Source organism: Antechinus flavipes, chromosome 4, assembly GCF_016432865.1.
Source record: "Antechinus flavipes isolate AdamAnt ecotype Samford, QLD, Australia chromosome 4, AdamAnt_v2, whole genome shotgun sequence".
Taxonomy (NCBI): Eukaryota; Metazoa; Chordata; class Mammalia; order Dasyuromorphia; family Dasyuridae; genus Antechinus; species Antechinus flavipes.
The window spans coordinates 129,594,221-129,622,095 of record NC_067401.1 but is presented as its reverse complement, the minus strand read 5'-3'; the positions used below and the strand labels follow the sequence as shown (position 1 = coordinate 129,622,095).

General features: G+C 40.6%; 3 protein-coding genes across 4 annotated transcripts; 1 reads left to right on the top strand and 2 right to left on the bottom strand.

Annotated features, from left to right (window-relative positions):
• Window positions 1-5,109, bottom strand: MRPL27 (mitochondrial ribosomal protein L27). Its single transcript, XM_051994328.1, has 4 exons — window positions 4,992-5,109; window positions 1,348-1,479; window positions 906-973; window positions 1-417 (listed from the first exon to the last, which is right to left on the bottom strand). The coding sequence occupies exons 1-4, from the start codon at window positions 5,056-5,058 to the stop codon at window positions 211-213; spliced, it is 474 nt and encodes a 157-aa protein (XP_051850288.1). The 5' UTR covers window positions 5,059-5,109; the 3' UTR covers window positions 1-210.
• On the top strand, window positions 5,092-15,066 carry EME1 (essential meiotic structure-specific endonuclease 1). 2 transcript variants are annotated; one of them, XM_051994326.1, is made up of 9 exons: window positions 5,092-5,187; window positions 7,654-8,442; window positions 8,526-8,653; window positions 12,051-12,140; window positions 12,226-12,335; window positions 12,529-12,661; window positions 12,903-13,018; window positions 13,654-13,843; window positions 14,168-15,066. In XM_051994326.1, exons 2-9 carry the CDS (start codon window positions 7,674-7,676, stop codon window positions 14,342-14,344), a joined length of 1,713 nt encoding a protein of 570 aa, XP_051850286.1. In that variant the 5' UTR covers window positions 5,092-5,187; window positions 7,654-7,673; the 3' UTR covers window positions 14,345-15,066. The 2 variants fall into 2 exon arrangements, with proteins under 2 accessions (XP_051850286.1, XP_051850285.1); XM_051994325.1 differs by lacking the exon at window positions 5,092-5,187 and having other exon boundaries at window positions 5,572-8,442.
• On the bottom strand, window positions 14,566-26,779 carry LRRC59 (leucine rich repeat containing 59). The gene is made up of 7 exons (XM_051994327.1): window positions 26,426-26,779; window positions 24,982-25,041; window positions 20,956-21,114; window positions 20,627-20,731; window positions 18,293-18,365; window positions 16,934-17,113; window positions 14,566-16,496 (listed from the first exon to the last, which is right to left on the bottom strand). Exons 1-7 carry the CDS (start codon window positions 26,528-26,530, stop codon window positions 16,252-16,254), a joined length of 927 nt encoding a protein of 308 aa, XP_051850287.1. The 5' UTR covers window positions 26,531-26,779; the 3' UTR covers window positions 14,566-16,251.
• Window positions 26,780-27,875: the final 1,096 nt, after the last annotated feature.

Sequence of the window (27,875 nt, the reverse complement as noted above, 5' to 3'; positions counted from 1 at the left end):
TCATGGTTTGAATTCATTTTATTTTGGATCTCAAATATATCCATCCTCATTACTCCTTGGCTGGTTGTTTCACATAGTCTCTTCTGTGTTTGCAGTCAACCAAACTCACTTTCTCAGGGAGACTTGTTTCCACCCTGATTCCTTGGCATCTAGCGTGATCTCCTCCTGGCATTATGACTTTATTTTCAACCAATGACATGGTCAAAAGGCTCAGAGCATAGCCACCAATTTGAAAGTGCCCACAGGCTTGGCAGGAACAACATGGACAAAAGTCTTGTAGAGCACAGCACCCTTGGGCAGTTGGGTGACCAAGTCTATACCTTCAGGACTGCTGGGGCTGGGCACATATACTTCCTTTGTGTAGCGGACAGTGCCCTCTTCTAGGGCATATAGACACTTGTTCTTACCCAGTCCTACCTGGAACACATAAAACCTTATCAGCCGAATAGCTAGGATATCTCTGGACAAATGAAAAAATCCTGGGGCTTTAGGGAATACCTTCCATAATGATTCTATTCACTGGAAGCAGACTCTAGGATGAGAATGGGGAGATACTAGAAAATTAGGTAGTTCAATTTCAGGTTCTGTTTTCTAATGCCTGAACTTTTTTGCCTTCTACTGCCTTGCCAATGATTCTATAATGTCTCCAATAATGTGACAGATGGAGAAAGTGAGCACCTCTAAGGGCTAGGTTTGTAAAGCATGTTCAATTACCATGGAAAATAAAAGGTTCCAGGGAGGTGCTAATTCTCAAAAGACAGTCAATTTCTCCTCCTTCAACAATATCTTTGCCTAAGTATAGGAAAACCTACTTCATACAGGAAAACTAACCAGGGGTAAACTCTGAACTCAAGTAAGGAAAGCAGGTCCTATGGACAAACGGAGAGAACCAAAGGGAAACTCACATGAGCTCCTGGATGCCAGCGGAACTGACGCTGAGTTCCAATGATGTTACCAGCATGAACATATTGACCTAAAACAGAGAAAGATTTCAGTAGGGAGTCCTGAAACATTGAACCATTAGGAAGAATAGTTACAAGAGGCATTAATTCAGACTCCAAAGGAACAATGATGAATTCTTACATCATGACCTAAGTGTTTTAACTCAGCTTCTGAACCTGCCACAGAGTGGTATTTATATAAAAGTTGAAGTGACTTGAAATCACTCACATGGAGAATTTCCTTCTGCAGTCATGGCACTGACTCTCCATGCCTTGTCCAAAGGCAGGCTCCAAAGAGGACCCTCATGTGCTAGGCTCATAGTACAAAGCATGGGGCTTTCATCATTCTCCTTCAGAAAAACAAGAGGATGAGTAGAGAGGGGACCACCCTGAAATACACACTCACCCTCCAATTTCTTGATGCCATAGTGTTTGCCTGGTGACTTCCCGCCAAGATTTTTTGAGCTACCTCCAGTCTTCTTGGATGCGTATCTAACGGAGGCAACCATGACCTGAGGGGGAGACAGCCCTGCAGTAACTGTAGAGAGATGACAAGAAATGTTATTCAGGGGGAGAGCAACCCAGACAGATCAACCGTCCCTTGAGAAACCATGTCTCAAAGAAGGCATTTACAGTGTTGAGAAGGAGCAGTAGGTGGAATAGTAGTCTGTTAGGAGGTCCAGAAATGGCACCAAATGTGTTAGTTTTCAGGGAGTGTCCTGTGGCCCTTGGCTGTTCCTGGACAGTAGACAACCAATTCCTTATATTGTCTGGAGTATAAACACTAAAGGGAGTCTATAAACAGAAAGAAAAAGAAAATAAACACCCTGTACTCTGGGTACATCCAATCCTGTCAAGGTAGAACACAGACTATTTGAGAATGAGGAAAGAGAGACAACAGTGCCAACAGGACACCCACAGAGCTACCCACTTTGGTTCCATTGAACCATCCATCTAGAAAACCCTACAAAACACACACAAAAACAAATTAATTACTTTTTAAGCTAAAAAGTGTAGCCTTGTCTAAAGGAGCCCTCACCTCTAGCTCTTGGCTATTTTAAACTGATATGTCCTTGGGCCCTTCCCTCTCACAACATCTAATATAGGAATTCCTAATCTTTTTGGAGTAGCTTGACTTTGTGACTCTTCCCACCACCATCACAAGTGCTGACAATTATTTTTAAAATAAAAAAATTAATTTAAAATAATTTGTTTTGTAAATTTTGCAGCACTCTGAATATAGACCTCTTTATATCACAAACTCAATGTTGGTAATCATTACCTCAGGGTCCCTAGAGACACTGATTATTTAGAATCATATGTAGTCTTTTTTTTTAAATTACATATAAAAACAACTTTTAACTTTCATTTTTTAAAATTTTGAGTTCCAAATTCTTCTCCCTTCCTCCTTTCTCTCTTCCTTAAGGCAATTTGTGATATACATATAAAATCATATAAAATCTCTTTCCCTATTAGCCAAAATATTTGTAGTATTAAAGACATTTAGAAACTGCAGGCAGAAGATATGGGAATCTTCAGGTGCCTAAGTCTTTAGAATCTCAATGACATAAGGAGCTCTCTTTAGGATCAAGTTGTCTATGACAGAAAAGAATTAGATCACTTAGTTCAGTCTGCAGCCATTAAGCTGGTCTACATGCCAAGCTCTCCCAAACTGTTTTGGTATAAACCAAGTTTTACAGAATAAAGAACCCTTGGCCGCATCTTGAATAAAACATAGTTTAAGGAGTGAACTCTACCCTGAAACAGTGCTTCTGAACCTTGTTGATAATTTCCCTCAACAGTCTGGTCAAAGTTTTTATTTATTTATTTTTCTTTCCTTTCCTAGGGTCAATGTTGAAAAATGATGCTCAAGTCTTACAGGGGTCCTCAAACTTTTTAAATAGGGGGCCAGTTCACTGTCCCTCAGACTGTTGGAGGGCTGGACTATAGTAAAAATAAAAACTTTGTTTTGTGGGCCTTTAAATGAAGAAAATTCATAGCCCTGGGTGAGGGGGATAATCGTCCTCAGCTGCAGCATCTGGCCCATGGGCCATAGTTTGAAGACCCCTGCAAGGTTCCTTTCAGTACTGGATCCTATGATCCTATGACTTTTCTGGACCATGGTTTCCTTTTATCTAAGATAAGGGATTGGGCTAGAAAGCTCTAAGGCCCTTTTTTAGATCTATGCTTCTATGAATCTCTCTAGAACAGGGGTTAATTAATCCTTTTTCTATAAAGGATTCCAGAAATCTAGTGAAATCTATGGGTTCCTTCTAAGAATAATATTTTTAAAAAGAGAAAAATACATTGTTACAAAAGAAGCCAATTCTAATGAAATAGAGTCAGCAAAACATTTTTTGAACCTTTGACTGTGAACTCCTGCTTTAGAAGTTATCTAATTTAACTTCTTGATGCTACAGAATTTAATTGATATACCCAAGGTAAGCCAGCATGTTAAACCCAGGGTCCTGTTTTTAATTCCAGTGCTGTTTCCAAAGACAGAGGTATATATTATGTAACCAAAACCCAGTAAGGCCTCAGGGATAAATGAGCTATTTACCAGAGAGGGGTTATAAAGACAGAGATGTGAGATAGTGAGGCATGGAGAATTTCTGCTAGGCAAAATTATGAAATCTTAAAATCTAGAAAGGACTTTAGAGATCTAATCTAAACGTAGGAATGTCTTTTATATAATCCATCTCACAAGCCTCTGCTTGAATATTTCCAGGGACAATGAATTTACTTCACAAAACAGTTCCACTTAGAAGAAAACTGTTCTAAAGTTCTACAAGAAAATCCTTTATGCTATGTTATATGACAACTAACTTGTTTCCTTATAATGTCTAGTCTTCAGTCAACTGGTCTGCTTTAACTACGTTGTTCTACAGGACTACAAACTACTTTGCTTAGTATTCAAGATACCCCACTATCTCGACACAGCCTATCTTTCCAGCTTTATCACATAACCAGTGGGAGTCAAACTCTTGTTATTACAGCCAAACACATATTGGCCCCATTTCCCCAAACTCTGGATCTACCCAACTTGATGCCTTCCTTTAGCTTATAATGTCCTTTAACTTAGGGAAATGAGATAATGGGTCAAGAATTCTATTGTGCAATCAGAAATCAGAAAGAGACCTGGGTTCAAGTTCCACCTCTGAGGCTTACTGACTGTGTGAGTCCAGGCAAGTCACTTAACTGCTAGGTGTTATAGGTCATAAATTGCGGAAAATATGCCAATATGCACTGATATAGGAAGCCCCTTTAAAAAAAAAAATTCAAACCTACAGAACAATCGTTTCAAATCTAACTCAAATAGTATCTCCCAGAAGAAGGCTCTTCCTATTTCCCTCAGTGAATCCCACTTAGACTACACTCTAGACTACCTTGTACAATCTGCATTTCATTTGGTAACTAGAGAACCCATTAAGTACTGAAAACATAACCTTCTGTGCCTTATCCAAACTTTGCATCTTACCCAGCATGCTTACTCTAGGCAAAGCACTGTGCTCCACCCTGGATATATAAAAATAAAAAGGCAAAACAGTCGGTGCTGTATGCGGCACATACTCTGCAATAAAAGCCAGGGATTCTTCCCACTAAGTCTTCTCTTGGACCCAACATCACCCGCTTTTTCAGCTGACCCTGACATGGCAATTATCTCCACTATTCTCCCTCTCCCTGTAGACTGTACTCAGTGTTCTGCACCCCACACTGCACACACCGCTCCACACGCGGCCCGGCAGCCATACAACACAGCAGTACAGAAGAGCTCACGGGGTGAGGAAATCAGGAACGCCTCCCTCAAATCTCGATGCTACGCAAGCCCCGCCCCCCCACCAGAAGGGAGTCGGGAACGGAGGGCCACTAGGGCAGGGGTTCTCTCCCATTAATCACGTGACCCGTGAGCGCGTCCTTCCTAAAGTGAGGAGGGTGACGTGGCCTGCGTTAATCCCGGCTTCCTCAACCCATGCAGTGGTCCTCGTAAGGCATGACCTCTACAGCAACCCCATTAGCCCCTTCCCCAGGAGGTGAGCCAAAGCAAATTACCCGCTCCCCTCGCCAAAACGGGGCCCGTTTTCTGCGCCAGCAACGCCAGCAGAGCCGACGCTGCCATGGCTACTCTCTAAACGCCACCGGCCGCAAAATCTTCCACTTCCGCTTCCGGTAGCGGTGTTTCCGGGTCTCGCGATATTTCGGAACTTTTGAAACGTCTGCGCGCGTGCGGAGTCCAGAGACCCTTCAGGTGAGCGGGGAACTTTGTTCTCTTATGCACAGCCCCAATTCCCCCCCACCCCTCGCTATTCCCAGGAAGGGAGGAGAACTAAGGCGACACGAAACCTCCCCAGCTGTACTGAGGGTAGTCAGAGTGAGGAAGTCCCGTCTCTGGGAGAAGCCAGCGAGAGATGTCTTTAAAAAACTAACGTTTTAAAACCAACAAAACAAGCAAATAAAATTATGAAGCGCCTACTACGTGCGGGGTACCTGCCTCAGCGCTGGGGGTCCCTGTTCAGAAAAAGCTTACACTGACGGAGGAGACAGCAAGAACGTTATGGATATATGCAGCATAATAAATACATGTTTGGTCGATTTAATTAGCGATACAAAGTATTTAAGTACAAACTCTTTTAGGAGGGAAGGTACTAGTTGTTGGGTGGGAATCTTGCAAAATATGATGCTTGAACTACGTTTTAAAGGAAGGACTCTGAGGTAAGGAGGGATCCCAAGGAGGGATGACAAGGCACGGAGTCGGGAGATTAAACGTTGGGAGTTAGAAATGGAGAGAAGGCTAGTTGTCCCCAATTGAGGGTGGAAGGAGAGGGAGGAATGCTATACGCAGCCATAAATTTGCGCAGTGCAGGAAAAAAGGAAGGAAGGTATTGTCAGGCACATTGGAAGATGGCTCTAAAGAGCAAAGCGCAAGCATCGTGAGGAGAGCATGGGGTGGCAGGGTGGCTTCGTTCTGTGCCTGGTAAAGGAGACTTTTGGCAGTAGGTTGACTTCCTGAGTAGTCCATTTCTTCAGAGAAGCATTACTTCTTTTTTTTTTTTTTAATTTTAATAGCTTTTTTATTTACAAGTTATATGCATGGGTAATTTTACAGCATTGACAATTGCCAAACCTTTTGTTCTAATTTTTTTCCTTCCTTCCCCTAGATGGTAGGATGACCAATACATGTTAAATATATTAAAGTATAAATTAAATACACAATAAGTATACATGACCAAACCGTTACTTTGCTGTACAAAAAGAATCGGACTCTGAAATATTGTACAATAAGCCTGTGAAGGAAATCAAACATGCAGGCAGACAAAAATAGAGGGATTGGGAATTCAATGTAACCGTTCTTAGTCATCTCCCAGAGTTCTTTCCCTGGGTGTAGCTGGTTCAGTTCATTACTGCTCCAATAGAACTGATTTGGTTCATCTCATGAAGCATTAGTTCTTGATGGAGTGCAGTAATTCCAAATCCAGTAATCCCTTTCCACTGGAATTCCACTTGCATCTTGAAAAGAGCACTAGGTTCCAAGTAAGAAGCAGCCTGACTTTGGTGGACAAGGTACTCGACTTAGTGGGAGTCAGGATGTTGTGTACTCAGTGCTTTTTCAGATATTTAATTATTATGAGATCCTGGGCCAGTCATTTTTCTCCCTCTGAATAGAGAGTTTTGATTTGATAGTTTTTCAGATCTCTTTGAGGCCTAAATTATGAACAGCATCTCAAAGTCTCCAGTGGCTTTCATTTAACAAATGAGGAAACTCAGCTATACTAACTTGCCCAAGATGGCACAGCCAAATTGGGACTTGAAACCAAGTCTGCATGATGTCAGCCTAACTTCCCATCTCACCTGTTTGATGTCTACTGCTGCTTTGCTCCTCATGATGACCTCATAAAATTACAGGATTAAAAAAAAATTTATGTTAATACTTTTTAAATATCATTGTCACTTCTAAATAACCTGTCATGACGTCATGTTTAAATAAAACAAATTAACACTAAGCCAAAAATGATAGGATTTAAAATTGGAAGGTGAAATAACTTACCGAAAATGATGGAGATAGTAACAAGATCAAAATTTAAACCCAAGTCTGGTGGCGTCCAAGTTGAGTGCTCATTCCATTATACCACATTCATTCATTCTTTAAGGCTTCCATTATGGCCTTCCCCTGATGCTCACGAGCTCTTCAGGGGAAAAAAATGTCTATAGGACAGGTATCTTTCTTACCCCTTCTCATTAAATTGTGGTTTCCAATATTTTCCATGATTAGAAGAGGTTCATTTAATTTAGTAAAACGTGATTTAGGGACAGCTAGATAGTGCAGTGGATAGAGCACCAATCCTGAAGTCAGGAGGAGCTGAGTTCAAATCTGGCTTCAAACACTTAACACTTAACACTTCCTAGCTATATGATTCAGAGCAAGTCATTTAAACCCAATTGCACCTCAGCAAAAAAAGAGAGAGAGAGAGAGAGAGATTTACATCCAGAATGGTTTTACAACTTATATGAATGTGAGGAAAGTTATTTCAACTTTCTCGAGTCTGTTTCCTTATCTGTAAAATGGGGGCTAATAGTACTAGTATTACCCAGTTTCTCAGGTTGATTGCAAGGAAAGTTCTGTGTTCAAAAGTTCATATACAAAGTTGTATATGGGATCCTATTACTGATCTGACTCATAAGTGAATGAATCAGACACTATTATGTATCTTTGCAGGGAAGCTTAAAGGCCTTTTAATGATGGATTTGAAGAAGAAACCACTAGATACCAGTGAGAGTGACTCTGAGGAGTTACCAACATTTACCTTTCTGAAACAGAAGCCATCTTTAACAAAGAGCAGCCAAGTTGTGGTCCACAGCTCAGATGCTGAATGTTCCTTTTTATCTCCAGGGTCAAAAGAACTACCAGTAGTGCAAGAGGCAGCCAGAACTGTTTCCTCCAAAGAGCCAGTTACAGTGCTAAGTAGTGAGAGTGACGAGGAAGGGGAACTTATTCCTCTGGTACAGAGACTTCAGTACAAAATAACAAATAGTTTTCCTAAAGCACAAGAATCAAGTCATCATGATTCAAGCTCCCAAACTAAATGTGCTTTGGGCCATCAACACAAAGAAGGAACAGCAGGTAAATGGGAAGAACAGCCTTTTCCAAAGGCCCTTGTTCTCTCTAACTCTTCCTCAGTAAAAGATGCTTCAAAGAATGAGAGGGACATTGTTGTTGAAGAATCATGCAATCATCTTTCAGCCTTCTCATCTGCCTTCCCAGTGCAGAGTAGAAATTTATCAGCCACAGAGGAAAGTTCAGTGCTTTCTCCTCCCCAGAAAAAAAACAAATACACTCAGAAGGAAAGGGGAAAAGGTTGGCAGGGTCCCTTCCAAACCCCCCCAAAACAGAAGGAAACTGAGAAGAAACAGCAGGAGAGAGAGAAGAAGAAAGCACTGGCCAATATGCTAAAAGCACAGAAGCCAGAGGAGTGTCTGAAATATGTCACAGTTGTATTAGATCCAGGTATTTTTGCCTTTCTTCACTTCACATTGAATTGCCTATTCTCTTGACCCTACTGTGACAGTGCACTTTGCAATTTGCTGCAGCTCTCTTACAGCTTGAAGGTGGTGGTCAGGTCCTCAGTGCTCTGCAATCTATGGAGTGTCATTGTACAGTCGAGGCACAGACCGTTCCATGTAGCATTACTTGGAAGAGGAGAGCCAGTGTGTCTCAGGTAAAGGCCTTTCCAAAGTTTTTGTATTCTTCCCAGAGTCCTTTGTCATAAATAACTTTTGTCCCTCAAGTTAGTCTGTCACATTATTTCTCTGGTTTTGGGTCCATCATGCTTCCTGTTCCTCTTTTCCTTCCTCTGCTCTTTCAGAAAGGTACAGTAGACAGAGAAGTGGCCTCAGAGTCAGGTAGACCTGATATGACCCCAGACATTCTCCTGGGGTAAGTCACTTAACCTCTTAATTACCCTCTCAGTGCCTCTGTCAATTCTCTAAGATGTTATATAAAAAATGAGTAGCTGGTATACTTTGATGAAAGTTGTTTGCTGGCTGGATTTGTTTGTAATCTGCCACTGAAATCAAACTTCCAGCCTCTTCAGTCATTGAATCAATAAACATTTATAAAATATATTATTAATAAACATTATTATTGTATGCCAGGAACTATATTAAGCACTGAGGATACAAAAGGTAGTAGACAGTTCCTGCCCTCAAAAAGCTTACAATCTAATGGGGGAAGACAACAAATCTATACAAAGCAAGCTACATACAGGATAAATTGAAAATAATCAAAAGAGTTTCTCTGGGGATTAGGGGATTAGTGAAGTTTTGCTGTAGAAGGTGAGATTTTAGTTAAAGGAAATCAGAGAAGTCAGTATGAAAGAAGGAAGGAGGCATCTATTGTAGATAGCTTTTTTGAGGGCAAAAGGGCAAAAGAGAACAAAACAATAGCGAGTATGGAAGTATTTTTTTTTAGAATGGGAGAAACAGTAGAGGATAAACCATTAGAAAGAGATTTAAAACAAATGAAAGAAATGGGGATGACAGAGAGGTGAATCTTTTGGAGAAGTTAGGATGGAATGTAAGTGCTTGAACAAGTAGAAGAGGTAATAGAAAGAGGAAGGCCACTTTATCATATGAAACAGGCGTCAAGGAGAACAGAGTTACAGATGCAGATGCAGAAGGCATCTGAATGATGGGACATGAAAAAGGAGGGAGAAAAGGGAGCTAATGTCTAATGTTTGTTTGTTTGTTTTCTTGTAAAGTATGAAGCAAGCCTCTCAAATGAGAATATGAGAAACAAGAGCCATAAAAAAGTTTAGAAGAACCAATGTGGAGAGTGGGAGTTGGATTGTCTAGCAACAGTGAGGGCCCAGTTCAGATTGTGTAACAAGAATTTGTAATGGATCCATTCAGAACAGTTGTGTGATTTTCTCCACCTTCATTCAGCATTTGTATAGAAATGATAGGAGTGACCCAAGGAAGAACCTTGGCTGGGCATAATCAGAGATTCAAGAGGACAGCGAAAGGTTAAATTGGTTCACCAAAGAGTAAAGGTGGGGAGAAGAAAAAGAAGTGGCTAGAGCTGGCGAGATAGCCTGGGAGAGAACTGAGAAGGATTGAAGGTCACAGTGTGGGTGAACAGTAGGGTTATGTAAAGGAAGAGAGACAGTTGAAGAGCCAGTAGATTTGGCTAGATGAAGGGATTTCAAAATCTTTAGTACATTTGGGGATGATGGCAAGATGACACGTATGACCATTTTTGTGTGTGACTAAGGTGAGATAGAAGAGTATCTCATGAGAGGTGAATAGATTGAGGAATTGAGAGAATATATATGTTGAAGTCCCCTAGTATGAGGATTGGAATTGAAGAGAAATTATAAGCTAGATTTTGAATTCGTTGAGAAAAGGGACACTAGACAATAGCTATCAGGATTTTGATGGGATAGTTTATATGACTAGCATGAATCTCAAAGCTACATCATTGAGTGATGGAGGAAGTGGGAGAATTTAGAAGTGGCAAAAGTTATTCCTCCTCCCCTACCTTGACCAGCACTGAGAAGAATGATTGAAGAGCGCCCAAGAAGGCTGTCTCATCAGGAGAAGTGGAAAGTATGTGGAATGGAGTTTGGGTGATGATCTATAGTTCAGTCACTGAGATTTGAAGAGTATGATCAGATATGAGAATGTTCAAGTCTCTTACAGTATAAGTATTGCTATTCCATGCTTCTTTTTTATATGACAGATGTTATAAGTGCCAGGTATAGGCTCCCTGGTTCTGCTTTAGCTACATTCATCCACACCTGGCTCATTCTTTTGCTTTTTTCTAGCCTGTAGAAAAAGCATGCAATTAACCAGAAGGGGGAATATATTGTAATTTGTCCACCAGGTGGTACTCTACTCCAATATCTGAATGGGAGGGCTTTCTGAAACAATAATGTTGCTTATGCAAAAACAAAAAACCAAAACCTTTCTCCCTTACTTTGTGACTGAACACATTTATTTATACTCGCTCCCAAATTCAAAAGTCAGTTCATAGAATGTTTTAATTATGCGAATCCTGGGATTTTCTATATGACTGACTGTACTCCATCATATGTGGGAATTTTTTTTTCATCCAACCAATTCAATACTTCCATTTCATAGGCAGTCCACACTTTCCATATACTGTTATGGCACCAAAAAAATTAATGAGGTGTATGTAAAGAACCATTCAAAAGGCAATACTTCATACTTTCTTCAGGTAGTGAAATGGTTAGAAGTTATAAATCTGGCACTTCCATTAAATGGGACAAAATACAATTATCACTGTAGGAGTGGAAAATGGGGCCTCCCTCAATCTTATCAATTGAGATAGCTCCCAGAATCTCCCTGTCCAGGTGTTCCAGAATCAGTTTCTGATCTAGATCTAATTCCAAGCAGTACCACGTCCTGTAGCAAATCAGCTTATGTATATGAGTCTAGTTCAGCTTATAAAATTTCTAAGATGGAGAAATTTCATTTCAAAAGAAAAAATAGTGACTTCCCCCATAACCTTGGGTTGAAGACAAAATATTAGAATTTTAGAACTTCAGGAGGCTAAGAAGGTAGCTAATACAGCTGCATCATTCCTCTCATTCTACTTCTAGGACAGCTGCTCACTCCATTGTAAAGGCTGAAAATCCTGTCTTTCAAGGGTCACATTTTGAGAGGGACTCTTGGAGATTCAGGAGAGAGGTGATTGACTGCCTGGAGATCTGAGTTCTAAAGGACTTGGCAAAGCTGTAGGCAATTCTTGGGAGCATTCAAACAAGAACTATGCTTCCCTATTGATACCAGTAGCCCAGAAGCTTTGGGGGGGAGGGGGGAAGTGGGTCTGTCGTTAAGTAGTGGCTATTATATTTGTATAGGGAGACCACAAAGATTTAAGTGGTGTTTGTTATTGAAAACATGAATGCACATTGTGCACTTAAGATGTTAGAACCACCAGATTTAAGCATGATGTATGCCTTTATATTTAGTTTAATGTGATATATAATCTTGACGGATGATACTTTTCTGGGTAAGTAGTCTACCAGAAACTTACATCAACATTCTACTTTTCCCAATCCTGCATATTCACTATCCTCTCCCTCTTGACAGACTGGAGAAGGAGATTTGACCGAAGAGCCGAGTGTTCTGGTGCTGCTCCAGGAAAAGGAGTTTATGACAATGATCTCCAACTCAAAGCAGGTTGGCTAAGAACAGCAATACCTTTAAGAACAGCCGAAGTCGCCATTGCAATTACACTAATTACCATTTCCTAACTCTTACTTAGGACAACCCTGAACAGAAGGAAACTCTGCAGAGCTTTGTAACTTGGGTTACAACAAGGACATTAGGGAAAACTCTCTCACTGGCAGTCGTGGAACAGGAAAAATATTTTAGGTTTGGATTTGCTCTGGGGCAATTTTTAAGGGCCAGGGAACTGGAATTCTTTGCCTAACCAAAATTCATCAATAATGTACGTGCTGCATCTCTGGTGGTGTTCTTCTACCCAATAAAGTAGGGAGTTTCCTCTTAGTTACTCCCAATGAACAGAACTAGACCTAGAGCTGCTATCCTTTCTTTTTCTTATTAGCTCTTCAAAACCCCCGAGGAGGCAAAAACGGGGAGTCATGGTGAACAGAGAGCAAGCCAGAGGGAAGGTAAATCAGAAGAGATCAAATAACACAGAATTCACTCCAACACTGTCCAGGGTAGCAGTAGAAATGGTAAGTAGAGCTGCCTCTTTCCTAAGCTTATCACATAACAAGTGGGCACTCATTTTCATTGGTAAGGTATATAAAAAGGGAAGTTTTTGCCACAGAAAGCTCTACTTCCTGAGGACCTATATTGAGCGTTGGTTAGGTAACAGGATCTCTGAATCATGTTAAGTGACAGTGAGAATAGGCTGCCTACACTGTTTTTATTTCTTTCTGTACCCCAGGTTTTCATTGTTGATGTGCTTTCTAGGCTTTGGTGGAGCTGCAACTTCACACAGAAGCCCAGATTAGAATCCTAAAGAGCTGGAAGGAGCTGGCTGACTTCATCTGTATGTTCACCAAGGCAGTGGCTGAGGCACCCTTCAAGTAAGTAATAGTAAGGACAAACTTTAGGGCTGGGCCTATCCATATTTTTGTATTCAAAGAAAACATCCCTTTCCCATGATCCTGGTTCCAGTGCTCTTAGAGGACCACTGAAGATGAAGATAGTGCCCAGGCTGACTTAATGCTCCTTCCTTATAAGCCCAGCAGTAGTAAAAATGCATGGAAAATTCCCCTATTTGGTAGCAGAATACCAAATACTGAAGCAGCAATACTTATATTGATGGATTTTGTTGGGGAAAGAACCTGAAGTCCCTGTTAATACACTTGTATGTTCTAAGTACGGTCTTTTCATCATTTATTTGGAAGAGTTGGACAAAATTTCCCATGAGGTAGTTGAAGTTCTATAGTCCAACCCCAGTACAATTAAAATCTCTTCAGAGCAAGATTTCCAAGTCCTAGCCTGCCCATTTATATCAGTGTGTCTTGACAACAAAATTTTAAAGCTACTTAGTGTGCTAAAATAAGCTCAATATTGATGTCACATGGTGGGCATGGAGCTTTATGGAAATTAGTTCTGTTGGGGTTGATTTAAATTGATATTTTGGGAGCTGGGTGAGAGAAGATGGCTTTTTACGTACTGTTCCTTTGAGCTTTATGTTCATTTGGATCACCTGTAGGAAATCTCGGGACTGCACTAATTTTTCCTTCTGTCTGGCGAGTGACTGGGCTGGAGGGGTAAAGGTGGACAGCTCTGGTAAAGGACTTGCCCTGGTCTGGAGGCGGCAGATTCAGCAGCTAAACCGAGTTAGCTTGGAGATGGCCAATGCAATTGTAACTGCCTATCCCTCACCTCAGCTCCTCCTACAAGTAAGCCAAATACATTGTAGCATCCTACATTTTAAGTTTGACATTACCTTTAGGCTGACAACCTACCTTTTAACTTCACAAATGAAATTTCTCATTCTCTACTAGAAATTAGGACTTTAAATCTTTACTTTTATCCATGTGACCTTGTTAATGTGACATTGTAAAATGGGGTGACAGCTACTCAAATTGTAGCTTGGCAAAAACCAGCTTGTGAACAGAGCTGCTTTTTCCTCCAAAAAAAAGAAGCTGCAGCTCTCAGCCACTTGAGGGTAAGGGCTAATTTGTTAAAGGTATTTAGACGACATTTTTTTTTTTTTTTTTTAGGCATATCAGAAGTGTTTATCTGAGCAAGAATGTCACAATCTGCTTGCAGACATCCAGGTGCGCCGAGGGGAGGGTATAACATCTACTTCTCGCCGGGTTGGACCAGAACTCTCTAGGCGCATCTATTTTCAGATGACCACTTTGCAACCAGATCTCTCTCTGGATGTCTCAGAATGATTCCTAATCAAAACAGATGGCTGAAAGCACTCTAGGATCCTCTTACAGAAATAAGTGGAAGCAGTGTTCCTGCCAGTTCAGTATCATTCTCCTTCTTGAAGGAAGTTAGCATGACTAAATACAGGAAGGCAATCTAGAGAGAGCTGTTCCCCATTGTCAATTTATCAAATTCTTCCTTAACCATCAAGTTAGGCAAAAAGTCAAGTCTACATGCAAATGGATCAAAGATATCCCACAAGACACTTATTTTAATAACAATTATAAAAACCTAAAAACAGTCCATTATAAAGTTTAAGAAATTCTAACAATTGTGATTGAAATGGAGTTAAAGCTCTTGGTGGGTTTGTCTGTGGGCTTGCTCACTATAACCAATCCCCTCACCTTTTAGAAAGTCACAACATGGAATGGAAATTCCTATCAGTTGGGCAGGGGTGGATCCATTGTATAACTCTGTATACTTGCTTAGTTATATGCTTATACAATAAAGTAAATATAGAAATGGTCCCAGTGCCTGAAGGAAAAAAATATTATAGTCATTTTCTACTACCACTCATGACATGTGTTTCAAATAAAAATAGTGAAAATAGGAACGAAAAATCATTTTCTCAATGCTAGGAAAGCCCTGACAGGTAGGCAATTCCACATCACTGTGCTAAAATACTTGTGTTTTGTCCTTGCAATTGGTAATATCCTCCTCTTATTCCAGGAGAGGTCTCTTTTTTTTTAAAAATCAGTTATTTTTCCAGCGAATAAGCATTATCAAGGGGCAATAATTTCTTTCTCCCTGAGAAAAAGACCTAAAGCAAAATTAACCCCGTGTCTAGCTTAAACTGGCTGTCTGGCTTTGTTAATATGCAAAAAATTAATTTTGCACAGTATTGCTGATGCCTCTTATTAAAAGGCTATGCTAGTAAGAGGCAGGGAAACAGAAATTTGGTTTATAAATCTTAGCTCCAGTAAAGTAGCATCTACTTCCATTAAGAATGACCAATGCTGCAGATAATAGCTCTCCATCATACAACAATAATAAAAGGTTTTTTTCTGACATGGGGATGCCCTGCCTGTACTTAAAACCTTCAGGCGGTCCCAGTTTTCTTAGAAGTGGCAGGAATGCAAAAGTCTGCATGAATATAAAAACTAATTCTAAGTTGCCACTGAGAAGTAAAAGATTTCTTCCTTCAGTACTAAAAGTCAGGCCACGTTCCTATCTAGGCTCCTGAGTTTATATAGATGTGCTGAAAAGTTTCTCAACACTGGATTGGGATAGCTGGATTCAAGCTATCACAAATTATGCCACTACAAAATCAGGGGGTTGGACGTTATATGTTGCTAAGATCCATAATCCAGCTATTTAAAAAATCCATTATTTTTGGAGTTACCAAATTGCTTTAGTGTCTGATACAAAAGAAAAATAGGTATTTTATCTCAGACAGTGAGTTTTGCATTTGTTGCCTCCTGATCTGGTTTTTGTTGTCAGCGAGATCCTGGCCCAGGAAGTTATGGATAGATTTGTGACATACAAAAATATAAATGTGGAGACAGCTGACTTTTAGTAAAAATATGCCTCACCTTTACATAGCTTTGGATACCTGGATTAGAAAAGGGGAACGTTTGCGTACTCCCCTCTAGCTTATTCCTTTAAGCATGCAGGCTACTGCTCCCCCCCACCCCCCACCCCTTCTCGTTTTCTAAATCTACAGGGAACAGAATCTTGCATAAGGAACAGAGGCAAGTTCTAACATGGATCTCCTAGGACATAAAAATGGGTGTCTCAGGTACCAATTAATTGCCAGTTGGGGATGATATAGTAATAGGTCCAATGCTATAAAAGGTAGTGTCTGGCAGAAGACAATTCCATAGGAATCCTGGTTCCACAGATGATGAGGCAGCCAAAGCTAGTAACACACTTATTGCTGAGAGTTTGGCTGTAAGACTCGTTGCAGGATTTCATGGCTACGAAGCCCATGGACAACATTCTCATAGATGGTGTTCACATTGATGCAGAAAGGCTGCCACTGTAGATCCGTCACCTGACAGGCAACTAAAACTCCTGTGGCACTGAGGAGCACCATCAGCAGCAGCTTTAAGAAAGCCCAGGACCAGGAATGCTTTTGAGGGCGAGACTTCACAGAGCGGGAACCAGACTTGGCCTCTGGAATGACAAAGCATGTTAGAAAAGAGAAGGCTTTAGTGGACAGATCCTCCCCACCCTGTTCAGAAATATACCAGAATCACATCCTGCTGGTCCATTCGTAACACATTTTAGAAAGGAGTAACAGGAAAAGTGCTTAAGATTGTTTCTTGGACATATTCAAAAGAAACAGATTCAGCTTTCCCCTCATTTGGCTTTTTAAAGCGAAAGTAATCTAAAGGAAAGTTTCCCTACACAAAATACACCAAGTCAGAGACTGATTTAGAATTTGGACACATTGGTCTGGATTACCATAGAGAAAATGTTATTTCCTAAGGCAAAAACCCTTATAGTATTTCCAAACTACAATTCATTAGCTGAACAGATGTAGTTCCTAACACTGAACACACAAGACAATTCTGAACTATCACTTTCATTGCAAAATTGTGATAACATACTTGCAGGCTGATGTGTCTCCTTCTTGGGCTTTTTCTCCTGTTCCTTTTTATTATTAGCTGCTTTGACAGCATCATATTCCTTTCTCCGACGTTCCTTCTCCTCTGCCTTTTCCTTCTTTCTCACTTCTCGTTCTTGGGCTTCCTTGGCTCGCTGCTTGGCCTCTCGCTTTTTCTCTATTTCTAAAAGTACAAGAGATAATTACTTTCCCCTATACTGCCATAATGGAAACAGTATAGGTTTTTAAATTCTAGCCCAGCCATTTTTATGCTTGCTTGTTGAGCAAGTCTTAAGCCTCAGGATTTCTGTAAATTGTGATGACTGGATCAGATGATCTGAAATCCCTTATGTTTTTCCTACACACCTATCTAACTCATTTTCCAAGAACTCCATCTAGTGGGAGTGAAATTAAAGATAGGCTGGATGGTGGTGTCCTTTATTCCGATGTATGATTTATAAAGTAAAGTTAATGAACAGTTAAATTTGACAAGGGCTAACTTTTATGCTACAATTCTGGTCTACAATTAACATGTAGAGACCGTACAAAGTATTTCAACAGACAATCCTTAAATCATGAACCAATCATTTCCCCGGAATACAGAACACTTTATTCTGGAGAAACAATAATGTTTAAATTCCAAGGTGATCCACAGAAGCATATTGAATCTTTAAGTCTCTACCAAAATCCTGCCACCCCAGAAACAAAAAGTCCTGCCAATAAGGAAGAATGAACCTATCCCCTATCATAGCAGCACTCTGTATGTAAGGAACAGTTAAGTTAAAAAGTCCATGTATCCAGAGAATGCCTGTAATTATATGCTAAAACATATATATCCCACAACCACTTGTCAAAATTCTCCATAAATTGGATGAGGAATCATCCACCTACTTCTACTTACCCTGCTGCTTTCTAGCTTTTGATATCCAGAAAATATCACTTTTGCTAAAGATATCAATAATTAACAATAAATTGACTTGACAAAAATCTGGAAGCAGTCTTAAAATCAGAAACTTTCAAAATCCATATCCCCAATCCCAAGAAAAGTTAATCCATTCATCTTCAGAGAGCTAGCCCAGAGCCCAACCCTGGTGATTGGTGGCACATAGCTAACTATGTTTAGTGACTAGTCCAAGGTACCAGACCATGCTCACCTTCACATCCCATCTAGCTCTTATCATCTACTATGCTACCAATCTCCTGGTGCCTCTTCCCCCATTTCTTCTCTCTCCAGAACAACAAAACTCCCTTCCCTGGTCACTACTAGCATACACACATGTAGTATTCCTAGCACTTACATAGTGACTAGTACATAATAAGCATTTATTAAGTATTTTTTCATTAAAAAACAATAAGCACTGACCTCTCTCAGCCTCCAGCCTTCTTTGTTTCTCTCGTTCTTGATCAGCCTGAACGACTTTCATGTGTTGCAGTACCTGCAAAGAGTCAGTACTACAGTATTTACATATGAAAAGAGCAGTTCAGCAAAACTAAACCAACACACTGACCACATATGACATGGAGTATATGGTCTCTTACCTTTGTGATGAAGAGCAGAAAATAAATTTTCTCAATTCTCTCCTTGGACCATGTTTAGTCATTAAAATGTGTTAAGTTTCCTTTGTTATATTTGCACTGTCAAACTGTGTAATACATACACACATACCCCAGTTCACAAAAGTCCCACGCTTCTCTGAATTTCTATTTGCTATTTCTTTTTTTTCCCCTTTCCTTTTCTTTTTTTTGCTGAGGCAATTAGGGTTAAGTGACTTGCCCAGGGTCACACAGCTAGGAAGTGTTAAATGTCTTAGGCCAGATTTGAACTTAGGTTCTCCTGATTTAAGGGCTGATACTCTAACCACTGCACCAAGTAGCTGACCATTATTTGCTACTTCTAAAGGTACATAATATTCTTCCTTACATTTACCATACCACAATTTGTTAATCCATTATCAAGTACTTTTGTTTCCAATTTTTTGCTACCACAAAAAAGAACTCTTAATTCTTATAATTAACTATACTAGCTCAAATTAAACGAGTCCTAGAGTTGAACAAGCAGTATTTTCAAACTTCTACATGCCCTTTTATCATTTAAGCATTTGAGACCTGTAGAAAATTGTATTCCTGTCCTTGCACCCTAACCAATCATGGCTGGACAAGATGCTTGATTAATTCATTAACGTAGTATGGGGAAAAAAAAAAGATATAGGCCAAAGGAAATATTCACTTGAAACAAAGCTCCATTTCACTCCTCATCCTGAAAGCTCTTATCAGCTTCAGATAAACTGAGACATGTGAAAGCAACAAGCGGCGCTCCAAATTCATAAGATGCTGAGGAAGAGTTTTTTTCCTCTTTTTAAAGAAGATACTGTCTATTATGAAACAAGGGAGTAAAATCTGAACTGTTAAGATGTTAAGATACAATGAATATTTCCATATTTTGCTGCCATATCTGGGCAGGATCTTATACTTTACCATGATAAACAAAACATTGGACACTTATTTTCAAATGTGTTGAAATGTGTCAAGACTTGGAGTCCTGACATCTCAAAACTAACCATAAACAGTAAAAACAGGCAGAAGAGGTCAGATACAGTGAAGTAATTTCTTCAAAACAGTTTGCAAGTTCCAGGGGCCAGAGTTTGAAGAGTACTAAACTATATGACAAAGAACTGAAACTTGCTAAGTTCAAATATGTCTAAAACCCTTTGAAAGGGAAGTACAGCTTAATGCATGAGTAGGCTATTCAAACAACAGGTGTTTGTTTCACAGGAAGATCTGGAGAAGAGCCAAGCACATCAGCAGAAGTTAGCCAAAGTTCAAATTCTCTGGAACGCTAGACTCTTAGGTGTTTAAATTTACTACCACCCCCTCAATTCCTGTTATAAGGCATATTAACCATAACCACAGCACAGAAGTTCATGTAAGATAATGATTAGAAATGATGGAACTTAAAACTACCACTATAAAATGTAGGTTCAATTAACACTGATTAGTAGATATTTTCCTGTTATACCATTAAGAAATTAGATAAGTGGTACGAACCATAGCATTCTATCTAGCCTGTGAAGTAGAAATATAGTACAGTAACTATTGTTAAGGGACAGGTCAATGCTCCAAGAGCCTCCATAGCTGTATGGATCGTAACTTCAGAAAGGGGTTGCAAGGCAGCCTTTACTGACACAGATGTTGTGGACTGGGAACAAGATAAATTGGAGGCAGAGGGAAGAGGAAAGAGACAATGCAACAGCCTCTCAGTTAGAGAGGTCAGAGAAGAGCAACTGCCTCTCAGTCTCCTTGTATCATTCTCTCACAAAAGGAGATCCATTCTTTCAGCAGCTCTCCCGTGTATTCCAACAGACTATGATTTTAGAGATGAGAAGAGCACAATGCCTTGACCTATGATGGTGGCCTTATGTAACAATTGCAGAGTGTGTTGACGGACAGTTACATGTGGAGGTGTTTTTAGTTTTCATATTAGTAAAGGCAGAACATGTTATCTCCTAATCTAGACACTAAAGTTAAATAATAACCAACACTGATATTTCACTTTAAGATTTGCAAAGTGCTATATATAACACATTGCTTTAATCAACAAAAAAGATCTGAGAGAAAAAACTAAGAGATGCCAATAATACTATGGGAATACAAGAACCAGGGAATACCTAAAGATGAAATACAGGGGCCACATACTTACCCTGATAGCACTCTGCTTACATTGCTTCTCATCCAAGCAATCACCAGCTACTTTGGCCAGGACAGGATCTAAAGGATTATCTTTCAGATCTAGCCATTTCAAGTTCTAAAGAGGAGACAAAGACATAGATTAAGCCAGAATTCACAAACATGTTCATCCAAAGTAAATAAATATAAAAGGAAGAAAATAATTTGGGTTCTAAGCAACTGAGGCAGTCAGGTAAAATAATTCCCTTTTCAGGAAAGAAGAGACCTTGCCAAAATCTCTTCAGAAACACACTAGTGTGTGAAACATGTTGGTCAGTGTTTGGCGTTATAGAGAATTGTTACCTTAAGTTGTGCAAAGCTGACAGGCAGAGTGACAAGCCTATTGTTGAGGAGGTCCAAGTGTTGTAGGTTAACCAAACGACCAAAGTCGGCAGGAAGTTGCTGCAAACGATTTTTACTCAAGTCCAGTTTCACCAGGTGTGTTAATCCACAGAACTCAGACTAGAACCCAAACCAAAGACAATTTAGAACACTTAAAAGAGATTTCAATGACAGACCTAGTCAAATCCTTGCACATATTATCAATGAAGGCCATACCATCATCAATAAATTAAAACAGCATAATGGAAAAAAACATGAATGTGGAATTTGAAAAAATTTGGATTCAAATCTGGCCTCTGACAACCATTATCTGTGTAATCCTGAGCAAGTAACTTAACCTCTCCAGGATGCTTTTTACATGTATAAAGTGAGAATTAAAATGCTGTAGTGTCAATTTTTTATAAAGTTAAAAGCACTCTAAATGTCAGCTATTGTGATTTAATAGCACATCAGATACTGTCCCAAAAGTATAGATAATCCAACAGATATTAAACAGGGAAGAGAGTGGCAAAAGAACTACATATGCAGAAGAATGATTTCCTGAAAAGGTAAAAAAAAAAAAAAAAAAGTTTCATGAATTCCGACTCAAATAATCAATACTCACTGAGCATTTATGGTGTGAAGGTAGGGCAGAGAATAGGAAATATAAGCAAAATTCAATCCTCTAATTTAGTGAGTACTGACTGAAGTGCCAAAAACTGAAGCATCAATAAAACATTTTAAAAATTACATTAGAAGTTCAGAAGGGGGACACAAAGAGGGCAATTTTGTTACTAGGGTGTTAAACTATGGACTTTTAAAAAATTTCATAAACTGGTGTTCACGGTGGTTAATGATTAAGTTCATATCATAATTTTTTTTTAAATAATCCCACCCTCAAGTATGTTAATAACTATAATTTAAAGCAGATTATGCTAAGTCCTATAAGAAAGGTTTAAATACAGTGATATAAAGTAGGTCAAAGGAGGGAGAGAGTATAGCTAATTTGAGAAATTGGTGGGAATATGGGAAAGTGCTCATAAAAGATGAATTCTTCAAGAACAGATTCAGACAAATTTTGATTTAAGAAGAATTTAAGCACACGATGAGTATTCTGAAAATAGCAAATTACCAAGTTTGACTACAGTGTAGGGAACACACACACACAGTGCCAGTTATCCCATAAATGCTCCAAGGAAAACCTAAAGTTATTTCAATTATCATCCTATTTTTCCAATCTGAATTTTCTCCCAAGGCACAATCAATACTTTTGGTGTCCTTTCCACAGCTTACAAAAACTTTCTTTGTTTCTATTCCCTTCTTTGTTCCCTTCTAGGTTCCCTTCTCTGTAAAATAAGAGGACTGATTTCTAAAATACTTTCCAGTCCTACCAAATCCTGATCCTGACTTAGAATACAATGAGCAGTTATCATGAAGTCTTGAGAAAGTGAAAAAGTGAGAGACAACTTTGACAGTAAATTAATTGTAGATGTTCAGCTATTGTCCAATTGTAGGTATTTTTTGCCCATTGCCAATTAAAAAGCTGTATTTTTGTACAAACAGGTTTTTAACTTTTCACTGTATTTTTAAGATAAAACTTTAAATCAATGGAATCACTGGTTCAAAAGTGATTAGTGTTGTAATTCTTGCTGTATACTTTCATCCTGACTTCCAAAAAAATTTGACATCCTATTGTGCCACCAGCAATGTAGTATGGTGCCTATTTCCCTGTAGCCCCATTTTAGCACATTTTTAGAATTGTCTTTTTCATTCTTTTGTGATTTTACATGTATGTGTCCTATCTCTCAATTAAGCTAGAGTACGCTTTGAAGGCAAGGACTACATTTTTCATGTCTTCCTCCTCCTCTTTCCCTACCTAATAAAGGCTAGTAAGTAGGATTAAAGTATACAAAAGACGTGTAATAAAAACTTTGTTACTTCAATCAGGTCAGTGCTAAATGTGATCATGAAATCTGGCATTAACTAGATAAAAGACAACCAGGACCTGAATTAAGTTAGCACTTATAGGAATGGAAGATAAATGGCAGATTTGAGAGGAGTTGTGAAGGACAAAGCAAAAGGAACTGGTAACAGACTGGATGGGATGACAAAAAGCGGTTAGTCTCAAATTTATAGTTTCTTACTTGGGCAGCTGATGAGCTAGTGGCCACAGAGATGAGTCCAAGGCCCAATAATCCTTTCCTGTCCCCACCAAGGAAGCATGTTGTTCCTAAAATACCCTTCTTCCTAGGAACTCAAAGCGATTCACAAAATTGTTTCCATTCTCAGTGATGTGAGGCATGAAATATTTTCCTTACTTTGCAAAGGGATAATCTGAGGCAAAAAGAGAATGAGTGACTTGCTCACATTGTAGATAAAGCAAGGACTAAACCCCAGGTTTTTATCTCCTAATCTGGAGCTTTATCCACTCAATCTCATATCCCTGAATCTTAATGCCACAAAAAAAAACCAACCACAGCCTAAGCCATTCTATGACAATCCTCTCTTGTTCAGGAATTCGTCAATTTCCCTGCAAGACCTGTTTCTCTTCAGGACTTCGTTATCATCTCTAAAGACTGAAAAATCTACCATCTTTGACTCCTTCCTCCTTTATCTGCCACCTGTAATCACCAAATTCTGTTTTTACCTCCACAAGATCTCTTTTGTCCATTCATTAACATGGCCAGTATTCAGGTGTAATAATTACACTTCAGTACCCTAACTGGCCTCTCTATTTCAAAAGAAAGCCCCCTTTACATATGGGGGTGAATCTTCAAAAACATAAAACTCTAATCACAAAATAATTAATACTCAAAAGTCTTCAGAACTCAACAACTTCAAAGCTCCTTCTGGCTTTCAATATTCTCTGAGTTGTACCCAACTTTTCTTTCCAGAGCCCCCATATTAAGCCTCCTTTACAATACTGCCCAGAGCCTTCCAAATATGCTAATTCAAGCATAGTAGATGTCAAGCTCCATGCTTCTGACAGCTTCTACTTTGGTGTCTTAAGATATGGCTGCTTTTGACATAATCCAAACTTCTCTCTTGAGTATGTTTCTTAGCTTTCAGAACTTCAGTATCCCTACTGCTTCTCTTGGTTTCTTAACCAGTTCCCAAGAATGGCTTTGATGCATGGCTTCTGCTGAATCTGCCCAAATGAGGAACTAGTAATCTATTCCAATTCTCAAACTGGGAGCTTTAATGACTTAAGTCATAAATCATTTAGAGACACCCTCTGCTGGCCCCAATGTCCCTCCTTCTACACTGTTAGCCTCTAGTACCAGAAATAAAAGCACAAACACCTGAGCTCCTTAGATTTTTCTTCACATACATATACACACATACAGGTGTACATACACTCCACATGGTTTGCAAAAATCATACTCCTCTCCTCTTATACATGGCCTAAGACTCCCTGGTTTTTACATATGTGCAATTCACCTGAAATTATCATTCTCTCCAAATTCCACATGTCTACCATGGAAAGACTAATGCAAATTACATCTCCTCAATCTCAAAATAATTTTTACCAGTAGAAAGGACATTAAAGAGGCATTATCATATGCATTGCACCCTAAGAACTGTGGGACTTTTTCACTCAATTTGCAGCTAAAACCTTCCATTTGTCATCTCCATTAGAATGTAAGCTTTTTAGGGCAGAAGTCTGACTATTTTATCCCTATCCCCACCCAAGCCAGAAGTAATTTCTTAGAAATTTCTTTAAGCTTCCAAAGCACTATTTTCATGAAAACAGAAAATATTTTATTGTTTGTATACTTCCGCAGAATATATCACAGGGTCTTACATATTACATATATTCAGTAAAATAATGAAATAAAGACTATCCTTATCAATCTCTCCTCCCAAAACCAACTACTAGCCTCCATATATTTGAATGGAGCCACTGGCTCTCCCAGGTATTTATGCTCATAGCAAATCTTCCAGCCTGAAGCAAGAAGCATCCCCCCAGGTGCTCCAAGAAGAATCAGAGTCCTTTGTAGAGCTTACCGGTAAGGAAGTCAGTTTGTTGCAGGACAGATCCAGTACAGTAGCCTTTGGGAGAGCAGCCTAGAAAAGGAGCAGAGGAGAAATGTAAAATCCATATTTGGTCAGGATACTTGGTGATATCTATGTGCTACTGGAGTATTTTCTGGAATAGGGGAGTTGTAATGTAACGAAACTAGAATGAAATGCTGAGAGGGTTCAAAAAGAAGAACAAAAACTGAGACCAGCCATCAGTTATTTATAAAATTACAGAAAGAGCAAAGTGTGGCTATAGGGCATACAATGAAGGAAAACTTGGATAATAGAAGAGATCTTAAGAACTTCAGAAACAATTCATAAGAAATACATCTTTAAAAGTCTTCAGAACCACCCCTTCTGGCTAGAGCAGGGATTTTTGACATTTTTTGGCCTGGACACCTTTGATAGTCAAGTGAAGGCTAAAAAGGCCACTTCTCAAAATAAAGCTGTTTTTGTTTTCAAAATTCGAAATTGAAGGTAACTCTAAATTTCCATGAAAAGTTAATGAAATATAATGTTTTTCCTTCCAAGTTTATGACCCCCATCTTCCCCAAATATCCAACCAACATTAAGAACTCCTGCCCAATTTGCCAACTCCATCCTGTTTGGGGATGAAATGAGAATGGTCTCTCCTTTGAATTAAAACTGGAGACAAAAAATTCCAATTCATGACATTTTACTTCTAACAGGAACCAAATAACTGCAAAATATTACAGTTAAAAGCAACTCTGGGGGTCACCCAGCCTGTCTTAACCCACTCCATCTACAGTGAAGGCACAAGACGCCTACAAACGTAAAGTGACTTGCACAAAAACACAATGCTAACAAGTGGTAGAACCAAGATTTAAACCCAGGTTTTTTTAGATCGAATATTGCTATGGCCACCTTTGGGGCAAGTCACTGCCCTTTCAGGGGTTTCACACTTCCTTATCTGCAATAATGAATAACCCGATCCCCAAGGTCTTTTCCTGTCCTAACGTTCTCCCAGGTTTGAGAAAACGACGGTCAGTCTGACAGAGCGGCCAGTTCAGCCCAACTTTTCCGGTCCGGCAATGCCTCAGGCTACTTGTAGCCGCCGGCAGAGCAGAATTCCCAATTGTCCCCTAGAGCCAGCCACACCCAGATCCCCAGGAAGGCCTGCTCCTCAGGGCCCGAGGGAGAGACTGCGGGATCCTCCCTCCTCTGAGGTCTCGGAGCCATCACCCTAAGTCGGAGCCCGAGAACCCCAGCGCACCTCGGCCCCTCATTTTACAGAAAAGGAAACTGAGGCCGGGACTGGAGAAGGGGCACAGCCCTAAAAGCCTGGGAGGGGGCCTCCGTGCCCCCACCGAGGGAGGATCCAAGCCCCCCCGAATGACACGTGTCCAGTCCCGGCTCCTGGGGCCCTACTCCCGCTGCCGCTCGGACCGGGGACAGCGCCCACACTGACCAGCTCCTTGACGGGCACCTCGGTGAGGTCGCCGAGGCTCAGGTCCAGCTCGTTGCCGTCCAGCTTATCGCGCAGGCTGGCCCCCTTGCCTCCGCTCTTGGCCATGGTTCCGGGAGGTGTAGGGAGAGGAGAGGGGCGGCAGGGGCGCGCGAGGAGGCGGGGGGAGGAGGCAGCTTCCGGCGGCGGGCACGCGCCCTGGCGCTCCGCTAGGCTCCGCGCGGCTCCACAAGACGGCCGTTTAACGGCCGGAGATCCGTTTGCCAAGCACAGCGTAAGACGGCTGAAGGCCGGACACCGCGCTCCTGCCCTTGCGACTTCCTCGTATCCGTGGGACCGGTGCTGCCACCGCTACCCTCTGTCCAGGATACAGTGACCAGAGACGCCGCAACTCGCAGCGTCGTTCCCGCCTCCGTCACTGCCGCCGCCAGCCACTTCCGTGTCCACGTCTTCCCTCCGGGAGACACCGAGGCATTCGGGTGGAACCAGAGAGGCTCGCGCATGCGCGAGCGAGCGCCCCACCGCCCCCTAGTGCTTCGGAGGCTCCCGCGAGGCGCACTGGAGAACACAGCCAGTGCCCCCAACAGGAGGGTTGTATCCTACGCACGCCAAGGTATTAGCCCCTGCACTGTCCTAGGGAAGTCCTAGTCAGTCAGCGCGCGTTTATTAAGCATCTTCTGTGTGCCGGGCACTATAGTGGTAGTTCAGAAATGAAACTGTCCCTGTTCTCAACCTGTTTCAGGAAGGAGACAATATAACATCGACAGCTCTCGTGACTCACCTGCGCGCACACGCATGTCCACATGCACACATATGTACGCAACATGACTCATGCGTGTGCGCGTGCCTTCATGCCATGGGCGCCACCATACACGCTGTATATATTATGCGGATGCATGGTAAATCCGAGGCTTCATTGATTAGACAACTCGGTGGAGCAGTATATAGATAGACTTAGACTTAGGAAAACCCGGCCTGAAGTTCAAATTTGACCTTAGATATTTATCAGCTGCAGGACTGGGTAAGTCATTTAACCTCAGTCTGCCTCAGTTTACTCTTCTACAAAATGGGGATAATAGCATCGACCTCCCAGGATGTTCGCATGAAACGGGATAATATTTCTCAAATACCTGGCACATGGCAGCTGCTATGCTTGTCCGCTCCCGTTCCCCTTCTCTAAAATGAAAAATGTTTGCACTTTGCAAACTTCCAAACAGCACATAAATGTTGGCCATTCGTGTTGTTCTCTTCTCCTACTGCTGGTTGTCCCCTTCCCATGGGGCTGATCACAGAGCGAAGAGGGTAAGTGACTTGCCCAGGCAGTAAGTCAGAGGGAGCAGTTCTTCCATTGGATTTGAATCCACTTAGTGGGAGACTGCAGAATGCTAACCAATGCTCTTTGAAACCTTTTTCTTTGATTTAAAAGACACCAGTCGCATTCTGTTTTACACAG